The sequence below is a fragment of the Melanerpes formicivorus genome, unplaced genomic scaffold (genome assembly GCF_026170545.1).
Source record: "Melanerpes formicivorus ecotype bairdi unplaced genomic scaffold, bMelFor1.0.p_v2 SCAF_3, whole genome shotgun sequence".
NCBI lineage: Eukaryota > Metazoa > Chordata > Aves > Piciformes > Picidae > Melanerpes > Melanerpes formicivorus.
The window spans coordinates 4,837,059-4,861,094 of NW_027142355.1; the positions used below are offsets into that span (position 1 = coordinate 4,837,059).

General features: G+C 40.7%; 1 protein-coding gene across 3 annotated transcripts in view; it reads right to left on the bottom strand.

Annotated features, from left to right (window-relative positions):
- The window catches only part of WASL (WASP like actin nucleation promoting factor), a 51,704-nt gene that overhangs the window by 8,715 nt on the left and 18,953 nt on the right, over positions 1–24,036 (bottom strand). The window contains exons 2-9 of one of the 3 annotated variants that reach the window (XM_068165503.1): positions 19,007–19,141; positions 17,738–17,824; positions 16,412–16,508; positions 11,732–11,755; positions 4,798–4,966; positions 3,133–3,175; positions 2,580–2,733; positions 1,423–1,440 (exon numbers count right to left, since the gene is read on the bottom strand). In XM_068165503.1, the coding sequence (XP_068021604.1) occupies positions 1,423–1,440; positions 2,580–2,733; positions 3,133–3,175; positions 4,798–4,966; positions 11,732–11,755; positions 16,412–16,508; positions 17,738–17,824; positions 19,007–19,141 (727 nt within the window). Of the gene's footprint in view, positions 1–1,422; positions 1,441–2,579; positions 2,734–3,132; positions 3,176–4,797; positions 4,967–8,181; positions 8,907–11,731; positions 11,756–16,411; positions 16,509–17,737; positions 17,825–19,006; positions 19,142–24,036 lie in introns of those variants that run through there. The other 2 variants (XM_068165510.1, XM_068165519.1) reach the window with 2 other exon arrangements.

Genomic DNA, 24,036 nt, shown 5'->3' on the forward strand with positions numbered 1-24,036 from the left:
GAACAGAGAAAGGACATCCCCCAAAGAGTGCTTTTGAGCAAGCAGGAGACTATAGTGCCTCAGTGCCTCCTTCCCTGCTCATCTTAGAGAATCATATCACTCCTAAAATGCTGTGTAATGTTTTGTAAGTTCTACAAACTGCTCTGCATGTTTCCATCCCTAAAAAAGAACAACATAAGGAGAATCTCCTCGCAAACTTCACACATTTTCCAAGAGACATACTGCGAATATTCTTGATACTAAGCAAGTCCGCTTTTTGGTCGCCCTGCTTGTACTATCCTTTGCGTCCACTGGAGGGCAGTATTTACCAACGTAATTTACTCCGCGAGCACTACAGACTGCTTTTCTGTACCGCTGCGAAGACATACAAACATGGGTTATGCTTCGGACTCTCTGCTGCCTGTAGATTTTAAACGCAAGTTCTAAGTTTTCCTGTGGGGAAGACGTTTATTTGCACCCAGTTTAGAAAAATATGCCACCACCATATTAGAGAGAGCTGATGAGTTTTCATAAGGCTTGCCTGTGCTCAAAATGAGGAAGGAGGGACAAGGAGGAAGCATCATTAGCGCCTCCTCTTTCCCTCTGCTAAACAAATGATACAAGCAAAGCAAGTTTTAGCTTTTTTTAAACAAATGTACACTAATCTGAATATTGTTACTAACAAGAAAAAAAACCAAAACAAGCAAACAAAAAACCACACCACAAAGCAAGCAAAAACCACCAACCCTGTAAAGTCTTCTATTAACAGTACTGTAACTAAAAAACAACCAACAGTACCAAAACTAGGGAAAGGGCAGGGAAAATAACTTCTGTCTTAGCAGTCCTAGCAGGGTGAATATGTAAGCACAGAAATTCTTGCAAATAAACACCAAAAAAATGTGTGTCAGTTGGGAAAGAACACTTCAAACAGCAGACAAGCCTACACATCAAATAACGTAAACGTGGCTAAAAATCGCTGAAATATTTTATCAGCCTCCATCAGAAAGCACAGAGGTAGATTATTATCACACAGTAAAGATGAGGCAGCTTTTCTTTCAACCACATACATGCAAATGGCTGTAAGTTGAACACTCAATTAACAGAAAAAACAGACATTTAAAAAAGTATTTTGGGCTAGACGTAAGTAAAACCTGAAAGTTTATCTTCTCAGTCCAGTTTTATCAGTCTGAGAGCAACAGCTCTGTAGTCATTTAAACAGAGTAAAGATTATATAATGCAAGTGACAGGGTTTTGAGGAAAAAAAAAATAAAAGTAAAATCTAACTGCAATTCTGGTTGCAGATTCACTGGGGAGATTGATTATAATTTTTAGCCTTGCAGTCAAACGGATGTGGACTATGGCTTCTCATCTAGAGAGGAAATCACACAGCAGCATGAATACTTTGAAGCGTATGTTTAGATGCCAGCTCAAATACATACGTACCACTCCACCGTGGAGGACCTGAGGAATAAATGTGACAAGTCATTGTACCCTGAATCTGCACTCAAACAATGTAGCCACTAAAGTGCTATAATTTTCAATGGCATTGCTATCCTGTTTCCCTCAAGATGAATTCTAGGCAATGGTGTCCAAAGTTTGACATTGGCAGTGCAAGTTTTCAGACCGACTTGTTATGTTACAGGAAATGGCTTAGGTGAGAATTCTCTTGCAGCAGGACCCTGCTCAAAAGCAGCACATTTTACTTTGAATTAGAAAACAAACAAAAATGCTTTAAAACAAAGAAAACCACAAAAAAATAAAACCAAAACCCACTGCAGCTGTTGCAAGGCTCATTGCTGAGTGCTACCAGGGTAAACAGGCACCATATGTACATCTGCCAGCCATGCACTGCTACTATAACAAACAGCAAGATGGCTTCTAAGACTAAGTTATTTATAAGATTGAGACTATAAATAAATACACAACATACAGTCTGAAAAAAAACCTCCATATTGAACATACTGCATGGCTTGTAGCTTGCAGACTAAACATTAGTGGAAATTACTTCACTGACATAAGATTCTTACTCTTTAGGGAACAAGTGCACTCACGGGTCATCAACATTTTCATCTCTATTACAGTGTACAGAAACATTATGAAATCCAGTGCAACTGTGTGACTTGAAGCCCACAGAAGAGAAACAAAAAGTGCTTATCATCAGGGAGAGGGAGGTTGTAGCCAGGTGGGCGTTGGCCTCTTCTCCCAGGCAACCAGCACCAGAACAAGAGGACACAGGCTCAAGCTGTGCCAGGGGAGGTTTAGGCTGGATGTCAGGAAGAAGTTCTTCACAGAAAGAGAGATTGGCCATTGGAATGGGCTGCCCAGGAAGGTGGGAGTCACCATCACTGGAGGTGTTTAGGAAGAGACTGGATGAGGCACTTGGTGCCATGGTTTAGTTGATTAGATGGTGCTGGGTGATAGGTTGGACTCGACGATTTCAAAGGTCTTTTCCAACCTGGTTTATCCTATCCTACCCTATCCTATCTTACCCTATCCTACCCTACCCTATCCTATCCCATCCTATCCTATCCTATCCCTCTTCTACTCTAATCCTTGTGGTAAAAAAAACCCCAAAGCCCTGAAAGTAAAAGGAATCCCACCTTGTCTCCGCAGTTCATTTTTAACAGCTTCCACACCTCCAGTTTTTTCAATGAAATCATATATGACCTTTGAAGTTTCTTTATCTTTCAGCTGAGCCTCTGAAATTCCACACAGATCAAACAGGTTTTTCAGTTCTGGGTCTAAGTTGTTCACCTGAAAGTCAGATATGTTAGTTTCAAGAAGCTTGAAATAGAAGATTTTTGTTTGAAGTATCATTGGTACTGGAAAACCCCATACACCAGGTAATTAAAAAGGAACAGCAAAGCCACATACCTATTTCTGGGTTGTCTTTTCACTCAGAAAAGACTGCTTCAGGAGAGGTAATTACTTTACACAGAAACTTAAGTTTTGCATCTTTCTCCCCCTTGACCTTCGATCCCTCCCACTGCCTTCAATTCCAACACCTCTATGATTGTATTGTATTATAAATCACAGTTTGTAACTGTTTGAATGCACAGCTTTTTATTTAATGCCAACCTTCCCAACTTACATTAAAAAGCCTTAAAAGCTTGTAATCATTCAGTCTCTTGAATAACTTGTTAAATTACTTACATCAAACCCTGTGTTTGGATCCCAACCAACATGTCCAATGTGTCTAAAAACAGAAGCAAAGTCCATTTAATCAGCATAAAAAGAACCTTGTTAACTAAAGCAGGATGCCAAGGCAACTGGAGATTACTACCAGCCTCTACCTCCAGCCTCATTAAGACATGAAAACATTCTTACTCTGCAGTGTCTCATTTAAGAATGGAATAGTAAAAACTTACTTCACTCTCAATTCTTTGCCTTGTGTCAAAAAGACCAATGGGAAAAGTAATTTCTCTCACTGGCTCTGTGCCACCCTGTGCTGCCTACAGATGGTGATGGAAAGACTGCACACAGCTACTGAAGCATTATTTTATGTGTAATTTATGTGAATAAAATTATGCTGTAATCAGCTAAAAAGGCCAAGGAGTTTGTTCCTGACCAAGCTACTCCATGCAACTGCCCCTGGCTATAGAAGACAGAACAACAGTGTTACCAGGTTTCTTTTTGTCAAGGGCCAGTCCAAGAAATCATCAGGAAATCCAGTTGCACTCTTGGAAGCCAACACAGTTTAGGCTAAGACAGTCACATTACAAGGAATGTTTTACTCTCCTTACCTGGTACCTATTGCACCAGACCTCATACACTTGCTTAGTACCCTCAAGAACACCAATTTTTTTAATGAGAATACTGAAACTCAGTGAATAGTTTTGGCCTTAGTATAACTCTGATAATTTAACTACTTAGCTTGAGGGACACGAAGGAAAGTAAAACATCTGCTTTAAAATTACATTATGCTACAAAAGAGGCAAAAAAGGAAAGCCCCTTGCTTTACTCAAGTATTTAAATGCTTCTCACTACCAAAACATGGGATGATTTATTGCTTAGAGAATTTCAGATGTTAAGCTACAGCTGGCTCCCATAAATTAGACATGCATTTCCTAACACACAGTCTCATATCTGATTGGAATGTGTTAACTGGCATTCTGTCACTGTAAAGTGACAGAAATTTACCAGCTCATCAACATATCTGCATATCTGTGCCACTCAGGACGCCCTCTGAAGAGGCTGTGAACATACAATTCAGAGCTCAGTGCACTTAATTAATAGGAAAGTTTATATGGAGTAGTGCTCATGGTATTTCTCCTTTATTTTTCATCCTTCACTGAACATCCCTCCTATGAAGAAAGACTGAGAGAACTTGGAATGTTTAGTATATGGAAGAGAAGGCTGAGAGGGGATCTTATTAATGTCTGTAAATATCTGAGGGGTAGGTGTCAAGGGGAAGGGGACAGGCTCTTTTTGGTGGCAGGTGGTAATAGGACAAAGAAAATGGATACAAGCTAGAACACAGGAAGGAAGTTCCACCTCAACATGAGAAACTTCTTCACTGTGAGGGTGATGGAGTGCTGGAACAGACTGCCCAGAGTAGTTGTAGAGCATCGTTCCCTAGAGACTTTCAAAGCCAACCTGGACACATTCCTGTGTAGCCTGCCCTCACAGCACTCCAGCTAGCATTCACTGTGGTTCAGGTTACACACAATAGTGACATATTCAAGACTTCAGCATTTGCAGGTGTAATTCACATTAACACACACAAATTTCAGAATAAACCCCCAAAACAATAAAAAAACCCCAAAGGAACATCAAGAGACTCCACCCACCAACCCCCAAACTCCAGAAAGTTCTTACTGGAAATTAGAAGGTGTTCCAATATCTGCCTTTGTCAATCTTCTCTTTTTAGTTTTTCCTTTCTTCTTTTCTTTGGTATATGAAATATTGTTGACTTGTGGAGTATAAAACCTGTTAGTTGTAATTTCTGGGTTTTTGATATCAACAGTTGCCATTGGTAGACTTGGACCTGTGAAGGTAAAACAGGTAGAATTTGTGTTTTACAAATTTGGCAAAGTACTTTTAAACTAAAGAGTTTTCATGAACACAGAACAAATGGAATGAGACACAGCAAGGTGTAGCATAGCTACACTCCTAGACAAAAATCCAAGAATGAGCACCTTAAATAGCAATGCTCAGTACCCATTTCCATGGCAGCAGAGAAAACTGATTGCAGTGGAGAATAGAATAGACCAGACCAGGTTGGAAAGGACCTTTGAGATAGAGTTCAACCTATCATCCAACACTATCTAATCAACTAAACCAGGGCACCAAGTGACCCATCAAGTCTCTTCCTAAACACCTCCAGTGATGGTGACTCCACCACCTCCCTGGGCAGCAATGGCCAATCACTCTTTCTATGAAGAGCTTCTTCCTAACGTCCAGCTTAAACCTCCCCTGGCACAGCTTGAGACTGTGTCCTCTCATTCTGGTGCTGGTTGCCTGGGAGAAGAGACTAAGCCCCATCTGGCTACAACCTCCCTTCAGGTAGTTGTAGACAGCAATAAGGTCTCTCCTGAGCCTCCTCTTCTCCAGGCTAAGCAACCCCAGCTCCCTCAGACTCTCCTCACAGGGCTTCTGCTGCAAACCCCTCCCCAGCTTTGTTGCCCTTCTCTGGACATGTTCCAGCCAGTCAACATCTTTCCTAAACTGAGGGGCCCAGAACTGGACACAGTACTTAAGGTGTGGCCTAACCAGTGCTGAGTACAGGGGGACAATGACTTCCCTGCTCCTGCTGGCCACACTATTCCTCATGCAGGCCAGCCTTCACTTACTAAGTGCCAAATACGAATGCTTTCTGCTGTCACACCAAGAAACTGAACATTGCAAGAACTTCAGAAGGCTGCTCTGGATAAACTGTTGTCTTCATACTCAGGGCAACATCTATGTGAGCTAATCACGACTTCTAATGTCTCACTCTTTGACAGGTTTGCAAAGTAATTGAAGTTCCAAGTAAGAAACAGAGCTTGAAGACTAGTGACAGCAAGAACAGCAACAGAAAAACAAGTGAAACACTCAAATTATGAATGATACTCTCAAACATCATACTTTGGCCCATCCATTGGCCACAGCAACCCCATGTAGTGCTACAGGCTAGGGTCAGAGTGGCTGGGGAGCGGCAAGGCACAGAGGGACCTGGGGGTACTGGTTGATGGTAGGCTGAACATGAGCCTGCAGTGTGCCCAGGTGGCCAAGAGGGCCAAAGGCATCCTGGCCTGTATCAGGAAGAGTGTGGCCAGCAGGAGCAGGGAGGTCATTCTGCCCCTGTACACTGCACTGGTTAGGCCGCACCATGAGTCCTGTGTCCAGTTCTGGGCCCCTCAGTTTAGGAAAGATGTTGACTTGCTGAAATGTGTCCAGAGAAGGGCAACAAAGTTAGTGACGGGTTTGGAACACAGCCCTGTGAGGAGAGGCTGAGGGAGCTGGGGTTGCTTAGCCTGGAGAAGAGGAGGCTCAGGGCAGACCTGATGGGAGGTTGTAGCCAGGTGGGGGCTGGCCTCCTCTCTGGGGCAACCAGCACCAGAACAAGAGAACAGTCTCAGGCTGTGCCAGGGGAGGTTTAGGCTGGATGTTAGGAAGAAGTTCTACACAGAGAGAGAGATTGCCCATTGGAATGGGCTGCCCGGGGAGGTGGTGGAGTCACCATCATTGGAGGTGTTTAGGAGGAGACTTGATAGGGTGCTTGGTTGCATGGTTTAGTTGATTGGGTGGTGTTGGATGATAGGTTGGATGTGATGCTCTCGAAGGTCTCTTCCAACCTGGTTCATTCTATTCTATTTTTTGATTATGAACAATTCTGAATTATTACTGCAGTTGTTGAAAAAGCTTCTGAACCACATTCCTGTCAATTTTAGCATTTTACAATTGTGTTACTCATAGAATACTGGCAAATAAACATACCTAGCATGTATTCCACACAGATCTTCAGCTTTGACAGAAGGTAACTCTTGATATAAGCAAGAGATAGTAGCATTTAAACACCAGGAGTCAATTTCTATGCATGTGCATTTATGAAAAACTCATCTATAGTTATGTATGTATACACATACTTGTAAAAAATATGCAGTAAGGGTATTTTCAGTTTTGAAAAAATGAGATTAAGCAGTAAATTTATAACCAGTTTGGCCAGAAATAGTTTAAAAACATCCTCTATTTGCCTGTGAGTTACTACCCAGTATTTAGTAAAGAGTAAGACTCATGCATCCAGTCTTACTGGGCAGATGACAAAAAAGTCTGCTTAAGATTTGATAAATTGGATCCTTTTGGGACACTATTTTTTCCCATAGCTGCATTTTGTGTGGATAATTCAGAGTTCTCTAAGCATTCTGTAAGGACCAACAATCCTTAGGTTTCACAATCAAAAGTCCAAATGAGGAAGGAGCAGAAAATGCACTGGGTAACATAGCTGACATTTCTGGCTTACACCTCAGTGGGAAGCACCCAGCATAGCCCGACAAAGAACAAGAACAGAAACACACAGGACTAGGCAAAACTAATCTGAAAACATATGACAAATCCTGAATTCCTGCAGGAGTCTTAAAAGGGCAAAGATTTGAGACTGCATTGAAACTGCAGAAAGATTAATTTCTGAAGTTTCTTCTGCTGAAATGCTTCCATCTAGAAAGGTTACGATCTAAACATCTGTCCTTTGAGAACACCAAAGCACAAACTGACCACACAGGACTCTGCAGAACAATTTGCATTATTAAAGTTCCACTGAGGATGAGCATTAATCCCACTAGTCAGCAAATACTATCAAGGCAAAACTTCAGGTATGCAGTTAAGTAAAATCTTGGGGATGAATTGAAAATACAAACACCAAAACCACTCTAAGAGTTATTTTTGAGGTTAATCACCTATGATATTTTTCTCTGTTATGATCTATTTCCATCTATATCAATATTTGGAGTCTCAACAGCTGTGCTGATGTTAAAAGAAGAGACACCTGGACCTTTGCAGTATTACGAAGTTTGTGATATTCTTCTCCAAATTCCTAACAGACATTGGAAAGTGCATATAAAATCCTGAAGTAACCATGCATGGTCTTAACCATATAAAGCATGAGCCACTTGCAAATTTGATTTTATGCAGATGAGCAGACTGAGAAGCCAAATTCCTCGATACTAACAACATTCATCCAGAAGTTCACAGCAAACTCTAATAAAAGATGAAAATCTTTCTTACCGTCAGGTTTAGAACTTAGATGTCCACGAGAGATAACAGAATCTTGGGAATAACTGTACTCCTCTAGAACTGCCATATTTATATCCAACAAAATTTTTCCTATCATAAAACATGCACCTTCCCCATCAGGTGCAGCTAGCTCAATAAATGAAGGTGAGAGAGGCATATACAGCTCATCGCTAGGAAGTACCTGGCAGTACAGTGGTGTTAAGCATCCACTGTTATCAAGGTCTGTGATATCTTCAGAAAATGTAGTACAGAACATTTTGAAATGTTAATTCTGGGGAAATTTATATTAGAATCTCTATAGGCATCAGTCCCAGGCTACAGACACCCCTACAATAAACTCTAGGTATCGATCCCAGGCTACAGACACCCCTACAATAAACTCTAGGTATCAATCCCAGGCTACAGACACCCCTACAATAAACTCTAGGTATCGATCCCAGGCTACAGACACCCCTACAATAAACTCTAGGTATCAATCCCAGGCTACAGACACCCCTACAATAAACTCTAGGTATCCATCCCAGGCTACAGACACCCCTACAATAAACGCAAACTGTTCCGGTTAACAGCTGAAACAAAATTCCGCCACATGCTTCTTAAAGAGTCTCTCAAAATCTACTTCCCTGACAAATTCTTCTTTCATCCAGAACTTCACTAAGAGGTCAGTTCACCTACAGTAACTCTTCTTGATTTGCATGAAGAGATCTAGCTGTCACAAATGCGCAGAGCATAAATCCCAGGAAATTACAGACTAATACATTTTACATAACTCTTGATGCCAATTTGATTTTAATCCTGCAACTGTACCACCCCCCAAAAAAAAATAAATCTCAAATCCATAGTACTGAAAACATCACATGACAAGACAGAGAGGTTTTTCCAAGCAGCTTCAACATATGCAGAAAATCCAGACAAACAAGCTCCACTAAAACAGAATTCCCCGCAGTATTTCAGGCATGGATCATGTGAGCACAGAAATGTGACTCTTCTTGTTTTTCAGTTTGAAGGGTAACTACACATTGATACTCAGTAGACAAAAAAAAGCAGACATTCTTTCCCCCTCACCCCCCAAACCCAGAATTTCACTACAACACAAAAGCCAGTTGATAGTACAACAGTTTTTCTCCCAGTTACATGCTGAGAGTATGTAGCTGCTCTAGTCTGAATTGCAAATGCTATAACCCATGCCCTGGGCGTGTCTCACCTGCGACTACAGAGGGAATGAGCACACCTAAGCAGAGAAGCCAGACACTACAGAGTTAGAGTAAGAAAATGAAGACAGACAGCTCATGAAGAATACACAGTCTCAGTGAAATGGTTTACTGAAAAACCAGAGATGCTTTGAGCTTTGATCACTAATTATAAACCTGAAACTTTGGACATAAACCCATTCTTGAGTCAGACCTTTGGTTTCTGTGTAAGTAAAGTGAGGAACTGTGCCTTGTGGTGATGGTGGAGGCTCAGGGGAGACCTAATTGCCATCTACAAGGACCTGAAGGGAGGTTGTAGCCAGGTGGGGGTTGGTTTCTTCTCTCAGGCAACCAGCACCAGAACACAAGGACACAGTCTCAAGCTGTGCCAGGGAAGGTTTAGGCTGGATGTTAGGAAAAAATTCTTCACAGAGAGAGACTGGCCATTGCAGTGGGCTACCTGGGGGTGGTGGTGGTGTCACCATCACTGGAGGTGTTTAGGAAGAGACTGGATGAGGCACTTGGTGCCATGATTTAGTTGATTGGATGGTGTTGGGTGATAGGGTGGACTCCATGACTCTGAAGGTCTTTTCCAACCTGGTTAATTCTGTGTTCTGTATTCCACAGGCTATTCAAGATAAAGGCACAGGATCAATGAATGCTACTTCAGTGTGCAATATTTTTCTCATTAAGTGTTGTTGTCTGAGATCTTACAGGATTAATGATGAGAGTACACTAATAATAAAAGTTTATCTGGATCTAGTTTTCTTAACTTGTATTCAAAATACAGGTAGCAAACTAGACAAAAATGTTGTTAGCAATCAAAATATTTACAGTAGAGACAAGGGCTAAGTTTTCTGTGGTAGGTGGCACTGCAGTCACCACTGCTCTTTTAATTCCTATCTAATCTGCAGACCCTGCTGTCAGGGATGAGCTCTTTAAGTGAGCAGAAGCAAACATTAGAATAGAATAGAATAAACCAGGTTGGAAGAGACCTTCAAGACCATCACATCCAACCCATCAACCAATCCAACCCACCTAAACAACTAAACCATGGCACCAAGCACCCCATCAAGTCTCCTCCTGAGCACCTCCAATGATGGTGACTCCACCACCTCCCCGGGCAGCCCATTCCAATAGCAAATCACTCTCTCTGTATAGAACTTCTTCCTAACATCCAGCCTAAACCTCCCCTGGTGCAGCCTGAGACTGTGTCCTCTTGTTCTGGTGCTGGCTGCCTGGGAGAAGAGACCAATACCTGCCTGTCTACAACCTCCCTTTAGGTAGTTGTAGACAGCAATAAGGTCACCCCTGAGTCTCCTCTTCTCCAGGCTAAGCAACCCCAGCTCCCTCAGCCTCTCCTCACAGGGCTGTGTTCCAAACCCCTCACCGACTTCATTGCCCTTCTCTGGACACGCTCCAGCAAGTCAACATCCTTCCTAAACTGAGGGGCCCAGAACTGGACACAGTACTCGAGGTGTGGCCTAACCAGTGCAGTGTACAGGGGCACAATGACCTCCCTGCTCCTGCTGGCCACACTCTTCCTGATGCAGACCAGGATGTCATTGGCTCTCCTGGCTTCCTGGGCACACTGCAGGCCTACCTGCATGACAATGGTCATCCTACCATTGACAAGTACCCCCAGGTCCCTCTCTGCCTGGCCACTCTCCAGCCACTCTGACCCCAGCCTGTAGCACTGCATGGGGTTGCTGTGGCCAATGTGCAGAACCCGGCACTTGGATGTGTTCAATCTCATGCCCTTGGATTCTGCCCATCTGTCCAGCCTGTCGAGGTCTCTCTGCAGAGCCTCTCTACCCTCCACCAGATCAACTCCTGCCCCAAGCTTGGTGTCGTCCGCAAATTTACTGATGATGGACTCAATGCCCTCATCCAGATCATCAATAAAGATGTTAAAGAGCACAGGGCCCAGCACTGATCCTTGGGGCACACCACTGGTGACTGGCTGTCAGCTGGATGTGGCACCATTCACCACCACTCCCTGGGCTTGGCCCTCCAGCCAGTTTCTAACCCAATGCAGTGTGCTCCCATCCAAGCCATGGGCTGACAGCTTGGCCAGGAGCTTAAATGTTCAAGCTTAAATGTTCAAGGCCTACACTGATGATTGTCTGAACTTCCTCAAAACTCTGTACTCATTTTTTGAGAAGTATTAAAACCTGCGGGAGGCTTTATTTGGACAGAGAAGATCTTAGTAGTCCCCATAATTCAGAACTAGTTAAGGATTGCCTAATTTGGTGACATACAGGTCCGAAACAAAGCTCTATATAAACACTTCACGACAGCAATAGGAATAAATAAACAAGCATTGATTCATGAAAAAAAACCACCCTTACCATTTGGTGGGTCTCGTCTTTTTTCTGTTGAAAAAGAAAGAGAGCTATTTATTCATATGCATCACAAGACAAAAAAAGAATTCTCAATTTTACTTTCCAGTGAAGCTTTCAATGACCTTGATCCCAATCCAGTAATATCCTTAAAGCCTACTTGATGTGCAATTGAAACAAAGCATTACAGAGCAATAAAACCCCTGGCTTACATAATGAGCACCGATTTCAAGTGAGCAAACCCAGTATGGGAACACAAAAATAGCAACTGAGTTGGTTTCAGACATGTTGATTACAAAGCAAGGTAAAAGACTAACAATTAGATGCTTTTTGTACAACCTACCAAAGCAAGACTTTGAAGTGTTATGGCTTCTAATTTCCACTGAATGAAACTGTTCCTTCATTTTTATTTGAATTAATTCATACTTCTATAAAATATTCCTCTCACAGGATCTAACATATTTTCATTGCATGTACTTGAAAATAATATATGACACAGCACCTAAGTTATCAAATAGGTAACTAAGCAATATGGAACAGAACCACAATCCCCTTGGTACTAATCTCATTCTCTATTCAGAAATTCTATTCACAACATGAAAGTGTTTCACAGTCCATGAAGAATTTGGCTTCATGATGCAAAATGTATTTGTAAGCACTTCACACCTCAGTACTCTCAGGCTGTAATAGTAAATTCTCCTTTAAAAGAGAGATCTCTCACTCACTAGTGATTCCATTTCCCATTTCAGCAAGTCTCAGAAAAACTGTGAAACTATTCTACTTTTCCAGACACAAAAATAAAGGTAAGGAATAAGGTGTGGCCAGAGATCACATTGACCTTGTCCTAGCAATATTACTGTAAAATACTAAGGGGCAGTTGTCTCTTAGATCACAGATGATTGTTTTTAGGCAGGGACAGGGAGAGCCTCTGCAAGGGTACCTCAGCACAAGGCATCACATCTGAGGGGACAAAAAAAAAAATTGAGGACACAGTTTTCTCTTCCTAGAAAACTCAGTTTGAGAAACCACTCATGTTGCACTGAAAAAAACCCACAAACCAAACAAACACAAGAAAGAAAAAAACCCAAAACCTCCTTGCAAATTCAACTTTTGGAACATAATTAGAGACAGTAAAGAAGAATGCAGGCCTGATTGCGAGTCATTTGGCAGAGGATAGGAAGCTGGCAAAAGCAAGAGGTATTTATTCATAGGAAGTGTTAATTGGCCTTGTGCCAAATCTTGGGAATCCGTTACAATTCTCATTAGAAGAAAGAGTTCAAGAGATAAGACAGTGGAAAACAAAGCAAGACATTTTAAACACTTCCTGTGATTTTTGCTGGGTACATAAAAGATTAATTTTCACCCAAAGATACCAGATCCTTTTTCCTGTGATTCGTACTGCTGACTAGAAAATATGAACTCCTGTTCTGATGTGTGGATGACCTTACTGGAGTGGAAGATTTCTCCTTTTTTGAAGATGCACATGCTTAATGACCCAAAACAGACAGACTTCACCAGCTGCCTACATCCAAGAAACACAAGTCCCTTCCAAAAGTATTCCTGGAAACAAGAATGACCTCCATTGAGACTTGAATCCAGTGCAAGCCGAGCACTTCAGAGATGCCCTTATCTCCTAGGCAGCAAAACCAAAAGCTGTGACCAAAGATTAAAAAACCCCAAACAAACCATATTAAATACCCAGACTGAAGCTCATGAAGTGCATTAGAAAGGACATTAAGAGCTATAAGCTTGTGTAGGAAAAAAAGGCAGCTTCACTGTAGCCTTAACAGAGCCTCAGACCCATACCCACAAGCAATTCCTAACAGTCAAGAAGCCTCCTAACTTCAGATAAGCAATTCAAAACAAGGCTCTGTTCTGCAAGTCCTTGCTGCACTTTTATGGCTGAGTGCTTAGAGGGTGGGGAGGATGCTGTGTGTATGCATATTACAATTTCTGAGGCAAGATAATTAAGACTAATGCTAACTATGTGCAAGTGAGAATGTGCTATGCTGACACGCACCAAGTTCCCCCTGCTTACTTGGGGAACTATTTGAGATTAAGGTTTAAGAAATAAGTAGACAGATTATTTAAACAAGTCTACCAGAGAAATTTACTAATTATAGTAATTTCTTAATTTCTTCCCAATCTATGGTTAAGAATTTAAGTGACTTGAAAAGAATGAAAATCAGAATTTAGCTAGAGGAAGATGAGCCTGAGATTAAGACGACTAGGACAGCACATCAATAATTCTTTTTCTGCCTTTCCCTCTGATTCTGTTTCCTGTCAGATATTTTGTACATTTGCAAGCTTTTGTACATTCTTTGGAGCCAAACTTTTCACCTCTCTGAAACTCCAGGTGCACTTATTCAAGATTTGTCTGCTTATTGGACTGCATTTCATGCCCCCTGAGGAAGGACAGAACACCACTGCCTCCTCTTGCAAGTGTTAGACAGCATTAGGTGTGCTAGTCTCAGCACAAAGATAAAGTTTTGTGAGACAGAACACACAGTTCTTGCTACCTTCCAACAACATAAGCTTTCCATAAGACTCTTGCAAAAGTCTCCTAACAAGTCACAAGTGGTGTAACAGGCCAAGTCAATACGTTGAGTACTTATTTCAGTTGAAAGCATGTCAGGTGGCATTGGTATGAAATGAAACATATTTTGGGAGGCATGGGAGTAAAAATCCCTTTTAAAAGAACAGCATTAAAATGATTAGACTATGACATCTGTGTTTAGGAATTTAAGATGCATTACAATACACAATTTATATAGACAACACAAATATTATGCAACTTTGATACATATAATTTACAGTATATATATAAACAGGTTGGACTTGATGATCTTTGAGGTCTCTTCCAACCTTAGTGATACTGTGATACTGTAAACTATGCACAAATTTATGAATACATAAATAAACACTATCAGCAAATCAGCTCTGACTTAAGCAAATGCAAAGCCTGTTATTTTGATGCAGCTCTGTGTAATTGTGCTTCTAAGATACACAGAACTCCATCTGGTGGCTTGACTGAGGAACAGAATCACAGAATCACCAAGGTTGGAAGAGACCTCAAAGATCATCAAGTCCAACCTGTCACCACAGACCTCATGACTAAACCACGGCACCAAGTGCCATGTCCAATCCCCTCTTGAATGCCTCCAGGGACGGTGACTCCACCACCTCCCTGGGCAACCTCATGATTGTTTGCAATTCTTGTTTTGCAGTTTGCAAGTTCTGATCTTTTGGGTTGCTATTTTTTTTTTTAATTGAAGCTGTCTTCAAGTTTTAAGCGTTTGATGAGGGGCAGCTGTTTGTCAAAAGACAATGCATGGAATAAACTTATCCTACAAAAGCTTCAGCACACAACCCAAGATAAGATTTCAAAGAGTAAACAAGAAAAAAAACCTACAGGGTCCTGTCAAGAAAAACTCCCTGTGGAAGGGCAGAGGTGAATTCATCTCTATACTGTGTACAGGAGGTTTTAGACACAATAGTTAAGAGGAAGAGAAAACAGATTCACAGAATCATAATATCATTTACATTGGAAAAGATCTTTAAGATCACTGACTCCAACCACAATGTATGTCTGATAATATGCAAGCTATGTAAGCTGATGTAAGATTACTTTTATGCAACGTGTTTGAGAAATTATTAAATGCCATTAAGTGACCAAAAAAACCCCAACAAACCACAAACCACCAGCATTTAAGATTCTGGAACAAATGCTTTGCACTCAAGTCATCACACCTGAAGTCCGAGCAAATACACATAGATCTTGTAGGTTTCCAAGAATACTTTCAAGGATGGCACTCCAAAATGAGGGCTTCCTCCTTTTACATTAGTTTACACTGCACTGCTGCTGCAACTCAATTCCAGAATGCAAAAATGTAGCCTGAAGTCCATGCTACGGCTTACAGCATGCCGGACCACATTCATGTGCTCCCAAGTCTACATTTCATAGCACCTTATTCTTCACTGACATATGGCTGTCAGGCAAGTTGTTTACAGGCTTCCTGGAAAATGACCAAGCCAAAGTCTGTAGGAAGTCTGAGATGCCTTTAAAACACTGGCCTTGTTTCTAAGGAGTCTTGCATCTAGCTGTGCCAAACACTGTGCTGCAATGGACACTACAGACAAATTATGTCTCCTCATTTTGGCCTACAACAAAATCACTAGTTTTGAACAATATAGTTCTCTATTAAACACTGGATCAATGACAAAAATCCATTTACAGAAACTACTGAACGTAGCAGATGGTAAAATATTTGTTATAATTAGTTATAAACAGCCCAGAGCTAAAAGAGGGTTTAGTCAAATATGAGAACAACTTACAGGAAGATTTCTAGTTTTCCCACTGACAGCTTACTGTTTTTACTTCCTCATAATCTACATTTTCAAACACATTTTTACTTCCTCATGATTTCTATTTTCAAACACCACAACCTTGGAGTCTACAGGTTACAAGGAAACTTAAGAGTAAGGAGCACCAAGTTATTTCAGAAAGATAGCATTTTTGCACAAGAGAAATAACACAATTATTTAATAACACATTTGATAACACAATGACTTCTAAATATAAATATGGCAATAGTGTCTTCCTGTAGTTTTCAGACACAGAAGTAACTTCCTGCCTCTCCCCAACACAACATTAACAAGCCTGAATTTAAGATTAATTTGAATATTTACCAGATTTTCTCTGTCGCCGTCCAAGTAAATCTGTTACTGTTTTGCAGAACACTTTAGCTTCTTCTTCATTAGCAAAATTAAGACCAACTTGACATGTCTGAAAAACATTAATATTCCCCCACCCATGACTAAGAAAAATGTTGAAGGTCTTTCTTCAATGTCTTCTTACACCTTCTGAAGGTATAATCATGAAAAAACATTGCAATCAATCACATTACAAATTTGGCCTAAGGCTTAATGGAACATTCTATCTTAGCAATGTTTGTCTGCTAACCAATCTTCTAGAGATCATGGCTAACACATTTGAACAAAATACTGCAGCTTGAAATCAAAGGGAGGGAGAGAAAAATATTTTGCCTTAAGAATGTATGGTATTCACAAACATCTTCTGCAATTAAAACAATTTCATTAACGGGAAAGAACTGCTTCTGTCCTATGGATTAATAAGTTTTTTAGTTGAGATAAAGAATCATAGAATCGTTAGGGTTGGAAGGGACATCAAGGATCATACACTTCCAAACCCCCTGCCATGGGCAGGGACCCCTCACACTACAGCAGGTTGCTCACAGCCACATCCAGCCTGGCTGCAAAAGCCCCCAGGGATGAGGCTGCCACCACCTCCCTGGGCAACCTGTGCCAGTGTCTCACCACTCTCATGGGGAACAACTTCATCCTAACATCCAATCTGAATCTACCCATTTCTAGTTTGGTTCCATCTGCCCCAGTCCTATCACTCCCTGACACACTCAAAAGTCCCTCCCCAGCTTTCTTGTACCCCCTTCAGATACTGCAAGGCCATAATTATGTCTCCTCTGAGCCTTCTCTTCTCCAGACTGAACAGCCCCAACTCTCTCAGTCTGTCCTCACAGGAGAGCAGATCCAGCCCTCTGCTCATCCTCGTCGCCTTTCTCTGGACACCCTCCAGCACCTCCAGATCCTTCCTGTAATAGAGGCTCCAGAACTGGACGCAGTACTCCAGATGAGATCTCACCAGAGCAGAGCAGAGGGGGAGAATCACCTCCCTGGTCCTGCTGGCTCTGCTTCTCTTGATGCAGCCCAGTATGCTATTGGCTTTCTGGGCTGCATGTGCACACTGCGGTTTGGGAGGCTGGAGTGGGGACCAGCTTTGCCCCCCTCACCTCCAAAGGGAAGCATTGAGATGAAATCCTTTTATATGTAAGCTTAAAAAGCTTCAAGGAACACAGGTGATGTTGTACTTTTAAATAATTCACAGAATGAAATAAAACCCTCTATTATACTAGAAGAGGCTACTGTTCAAATAAAAGGCATTCAAAGAAAAAGGTATTCAAATATGTTGAGACTCACATCTCCAGCAAAGGTATGAAAATATCGTCTAGGACTATTATATACAAAGTTATTGTACAGCTCCTGTTCCCATAGTAATTTCCCATCCTGAAAAGAAGAAAAAGAGAAAAAAAAAGATTTTGAAAAACAGACTAATTGCAAAGTTTAATTTATTTGACAATAGAATCTCTTAAGAGTTGGAAGCTGCATGGTGCTAAGCATCTACCGTGCTGTTAACCCAACAAATGACTCAATCAAAATCCAAATAGGCTGGAATTTGTAGAAGAGCTGTGGAAGACTATTCCATCAGGTCACTGTGTTCTGTTCACAATTTTCAAAACATCTTTCAAGTTCTACAGTCCCTCTATAGTGATACCTGGAGCAGTAACAGTGACGAGTAACAGGAATACAGTGATAAAAGCAGTAAAGGAGACTTCAAGTAATTACCTCATGCTTGATTTGAAAACAGGTAAAGGAAACAAATATCTCATACTTTTCACATGTTTTATATATTTAAATGGCATTATAGTTCAGCACCTCAGGAACTGGTTTCTCATTAAGTCCAGCAGTCAAGTGACCAAATCACAAAGTCAAATCACAAGCACCAATTAGCAATCCTGAACAAATCTGAGAGACTTCAAGCACTGAACACAGACAGAAAACAAGTGGTTCCTGGCTTTAGAGGTAATGGGAAGCTTTCCCAAGTCTCAGTCACAGTATCCTTTTTGTTATGAAAACACATCTTACACACCTTATCTCTTAGCTCCCACTGTCTTAAGTGAAATGTTGTAATAGGACAAATATCTTCAGTACGTATGTATGTATTGTGGAGGAAAAACACCCAATGAAGTTATTTGACTTGCAGTTTTCACATGCACCAACACACCAATCAAAAAGATTGTTTCCACCCCCACAGAAGAGAGCATTTATTTGTTTAGTAGGAACACCCACAAGAATGTTGACAGCTATCCACACTAGTGACACTATACCAATTCTTACTATTTTGACTAATCAGACCTGTAGAGAACTGCTCTGTAATCTGTAATAAAACTGTATCTGGTATTTATTTCATTCACATAAACTGACATCTATGAAATAATTTACAGTATCTTAGAAAGCTGCACATGCCTATTAATAAGCACTGTAACTGCACCACTTAAAGCATAACTGTTTACCTGAAAACTTCTGTGAGTTTGTAGCTAAGGCAATCTACACTTATTCAATACAAAGTGGAGAATGAATACAACCAAGCTTAAAGAGTCTGAAAAAAGTAAAAAAATTGATGCTTACCTTAATATCAAATATTCTGATAAAATATGACCTCTGTGGATTGTCCTTTACAAGGCAAGCTACACCACAGCATTTCTTTGACCACATGGCATTGCGATCTGCTGCGTATATCTGAACAACTGCCGAAGACATCGTCTGAAAAACAAGAAGAGGTAGCTATTACTTTTCAGTTAGTTAAAAATTACTAATTCTTCATCTTATTTTTTTAAATCAAAGCCTCTCTTGATTTTGTCCCTTGTTTTAGGAAGCAATTTCGATGATTTCTCATTTAGCAACTTGACTGATAACACAGTAATGTTCAGATGACCCCAAATCACTCCTACACTTCAGATTTTCACTTCTATACCATCTTTAGACAGCTGAAGAACCTGACTGAACTTTGCTCTTCTTGTTCATGAAAATCAGCAAAGAGACTTTGTAAGAGGAGGACCAGTAACTACAGTGGTCATATGGAGAAGCCCCATTGTGTAACTAAATTTCTGTTCAGTACTTCAAACCGGATAGAAATGCAATACTGAGGCTAGAACTGCAAATTACACAGTGCCTGGAAATGTTCTCATGTATTGGAACACAACTGTCTACATTGCTTAATTGTTCCAATAGTCTCTGGCATGATTTTAGCCCATGCCAACTAGCAAACGCCTAAAATGCTTGGCCATGGTTTGAGAATTCACATGAGCTAGGCTCACTCACAGCTGGCTACTTGAAATCATCCTGTTTTCAAACTGAGACATATATGTCCTATCTTAACAGTCCAGTGAGGGAATGAATACTGGATCCTTTGAGGCATCACAGGGACATAAAGCTTAAAGGCTCTGTAATGGGATAAGACCAGAGGCCAGCCAGCCCAGGATCTACTCTCCAACAGCATCAGAAACCTAGGTAAGAATCCAAGAGCACATCATTACACTATGGGAGTACATCCTCAGAAACTGGCAGGCTGGAGTTTAACGACTGCATGAACCAGCGTATGTATTTTACAGCACATGTTGAATTCTTCCTTTGTGAATTTATGCAATTCCTCTTCAGATCCATGTGAGCTTCCGGGCATCAGAACACCAACCAGGATTGTGCTTCACATTTCACTTAAGCACTGTGTGAACAGTTAGCTACTTCAATCTAAAAGTTAGCCATCTGCTAGTTCCAGCTGACTGTCCCTCCTTGTTCTTACATTAGAAGATAGGGTTAGTGGTTTTATAGTTGCCTCTCCATGCTGCACACACATTTATCATAGTATCATAGTATCATAGTATCAGTCCCGGTTGGAAAGGACCACAAGGATCATCTAGTTCCAACCCCCCTGCCATGGGCAGGGACATCCCACACTAGATCAGGCTGGCCAGAGACTCATCCAGCCTGGGCTTAAAATAGCTGTCACACTTCTTTGCCCTTTAAGTTCTCTATTGTTTAGGAAGAGATACTGGCTTTAAGTAAGTATTGTACCAAGAAAATAAAAACAACATTTTGAACTTTAATTAGCCTTGTCACTCTCATGTGGATCTTACCTAGCCCTGCTACATGATTCTTTGATTGGGGATGAGACATGCTGTATGAACTCAGTTCTAGTACAAGGTTACAATAACACTGTTTTCTGCTTTGTTCTCCATTTCTTTCTGTGCTAAGTCAAAGAGTTTCATTTCCTTTTTCACTATGGAACATGAAGCAGATGTTTCCATAGATCTGTTATAGTTACAAGACCCTTCTGGAGGGATCATGTCTAGGTTGAGTAATAGGCTCCCTATTAGGTTTTCCTCACCTGCTCTACAAGCAATATTTTCCCTTCATCAGTACTGGCTACTGGCTTAAACATTTGACATCTAGCATGCAGGCATGTCTTTTGCACAATAAAATAATCTACTAAGTTCCAGTAGCACTCATATCATGCTTTTCAACCCAGTTTAAAACAGCCCAAAGAACCTAGATTTCATGGGATTTAAAAGAAAATATATTAAAAAACTTTCAGTATTGTTGAAAGAGTAAAAGTATGATAGCCAGACTGACAGACATTCCTTGGGGAGGCTTTATAACTTTTGCCCAAGAATTGTGATGTAACTTTCACAAGATTTTGAGACATAATTCTGTTTCTTTTTGCAACTGTCTCTTCAGAAGCTGTTAGACTCACTATAAATCTTTCTGGTAACCTAAAGAAAAAGCTAAAGCATGACCAGCTGATCAAAAGAAAGTTTTGCAGTTGTCTCCTCAAATGCTCTACAACTAAATGTAGAGTAAAACTTCTCTCTATATAAACTAGAACAGTATGAATAATTTAATCATAACTGGGCTTGTTAAACAAGCAAAAGAGGACACTTGAATTAGCCATACTACCGCAAGAAAACAGATAGATGATGTCAAGTTGAAGATTTAAGACAAGTCATTTCTCCCCATATGTTGCAACAGGTAAAGACTTTTGAGCACAACTGGCCAGATTTTGTTTAAAACTTCTTCTACCAGCATTTCCTCTCATTTCTCAAATATCATCTTGTTGTTAACACAAGACAACTTCAAAAGAAGCACAGGTGGCCCATTCTACAGTTGTAATGAAAGTATCAAATTCAACCACAGCAACCATCCCACTGCTCATGCAAGAAGCCTTCACAACCCTCCAAAACAAGTTCAGCTTCACTAAACTCTCCTCAACAGGCCTATGCAGCAGAAATGGGTGACCTTGGCAAGAATTACCCAAGTTAAATTCAAGACACAGAAGACAGTCTGTGTCAAGAAAGGACTCCCTATTGTATTATTATTATATTGTATTACAGGTTGGACTTGATGATCTTTGAGGTCTCTTCCAACCTCGGCGATACTGTGATACTGTATTTAGCAGTAAAAGCAACAACTGGATTACCTGGGTAAACCACTAACTGTTATAACTTGATGACTGCACAGAAAACCTTGAACCAGCACCTACCCTAAGAGCAGACAGAAGAAAAATACTGCACAAAGAGTGTGTCCTCATTCTGCATGATCACAGCTTGGATACCCTACAAATAGAGCTTAGTTTGCAAGTTAGAGAACAACATCTGAGGTATGTGTTGTTTTGAGGTCACCCAAGCTTAAAGTCCAATTGCATTTGAACATGTTCATTAGCATTATGCAAATAGTAGTGTTTACAGAGTGTAATAAGGCTTTTACATGTTAGAACATAATTACAAATCCCAACTTTTTTTCTTTTAATTAAAAGGACAATACAGGAAAAAAATATGAGGGGTACTTTTGTGGGGAGGACAATAAAATCCATCTCCTTTTACTTTAGCAACTGTCCATTTTCATCATGCAGTGTAGCGGTGCTATGCTTTATGCTATTCAGTTGCTGGAAGACAGGTGCCAAAACCAGGTAATCAATTTTAGACCAAATTAAACAGGACTCCCATTAAATAAGCTAACAAGTGCAATTTTTCCCCCTTTTTTTCCCCCCTGAGGCATATTAAATTGATTTGTAATTTAATATTTAGTTATTAATGAACCCTCAGGAAGATGACTTTGAAGCTGGCACTACTGCTGTGCTTTAACAGTTTTGGCAAAGATTCTGTCCATTTCATATATCTGGAAAAGATGCATGGGAAAGAAATGAGGTAGCCTACCAAAAACTAATGGGCCATGGAGATGAAAATCAACCCCCTTCAGGTTCCCTTTGTTTTTTCCAGTCAGCCTCTGGATGGAGGACATGCCATTGATTCCAGGGACTTGTCACAGCCCTCGAACCAATGACCCATGAAGCAGTAAGTTTGGTGTTGTTAGCTGTATGCCGACTGCCTCACTGACAGAACCGGTCTGGATCAGGGATATACTACAGGATACATACATAGTATCAACAGAAGGCTCATGAAAACACCTACCAACTTTAAGAGTCACAGTCTCCCCCCAAAAATGCAGAATCCTGCATATGTACAGAATTTAATCTCCTATGGGAGGCTTGCTTTTCTTAGTTATCCTTTCCAGCCCCTGTGAAGTGTCTTAAAACTGGAAAAACTTGCCCTGTACCGTAAAACTACCAGGAGCAGTTGTTTCCAAGCAGAGTAACCGCTTGAAAAATAAACCCTAAGCTGATACAATGCCTGTAGCTTCATCCCAAAGTCAGTCTGAAGACTCCTGGCCTGAAAGCCATAGCAAACCCAATCAGCTACTTGAAAATTTGCTGTGATGAATAGCTGTGTGCAATCCAAACCCTGCAGTAACAGAAATCAGTATTTTCATTATCCTATCCTTAAAGAAGGTAACTAGAAAAGTTGTCTTCATCAATACTACAACTACTACCTGTGTCAGGCACTTTTAAAGACCTGCTATGGTAGAACTCCTTACCATAGTTACATTAACATGTGATGAAGCCTGACCAGCTGATGCTGGGTGCTACCAACTCACTCATTTCTTCTTTAATACAAGACCAGAAAGATAGCTTGCAGTTTGCTTCTGGGGTGACTGTTCAAGAATAAAGGGTGGCTGTTATCATTGATATTAAAACAGTGGTAAGTAATAAAGTCTTCCTCAGGCAGCAGGGTTCAGGAAGTGAGACATGATAACATCAAGTACCACTTCACTGTGCAAAAGGCTTACTGAGGTGTAAATCTACTCTTGACCACAAGGCCAGGAAGCTTCCATACCAAAGCAATCTGCAACAGCCTAGCAGTGTCTGAGTCATAGGAGATACAGAAACTCATTAAGATTCATGAATATAGTGGAAAGACATGAAGTAGAAGTAGAATGCAAGGCAGCTAACTCTGTAAGAAATCCAGATGAATCCATAGAAAATTAGGCCTTTAGGCAATACTCAGTGTTTGACTACACTTGTAGTGTTTCACTACATTTTAAGTATTCTGTACAAAACCAGACCAAACAGAAAAAAACAAAACCCAAACCAAACATAGAAGAAAAAGTAGCACCGACCAAGCAAGCAGAGATACTGCTTGAAATCTTAGTTTATCTGGGGGAAAAAAAAAGATGTTTATGTTTAAGCAACAGCTTGACACTTCAATAAATTCACATTATTCAAAGCAAACAAAATTGGAGTTACTGAAAATACCCTCCTGTTGTTC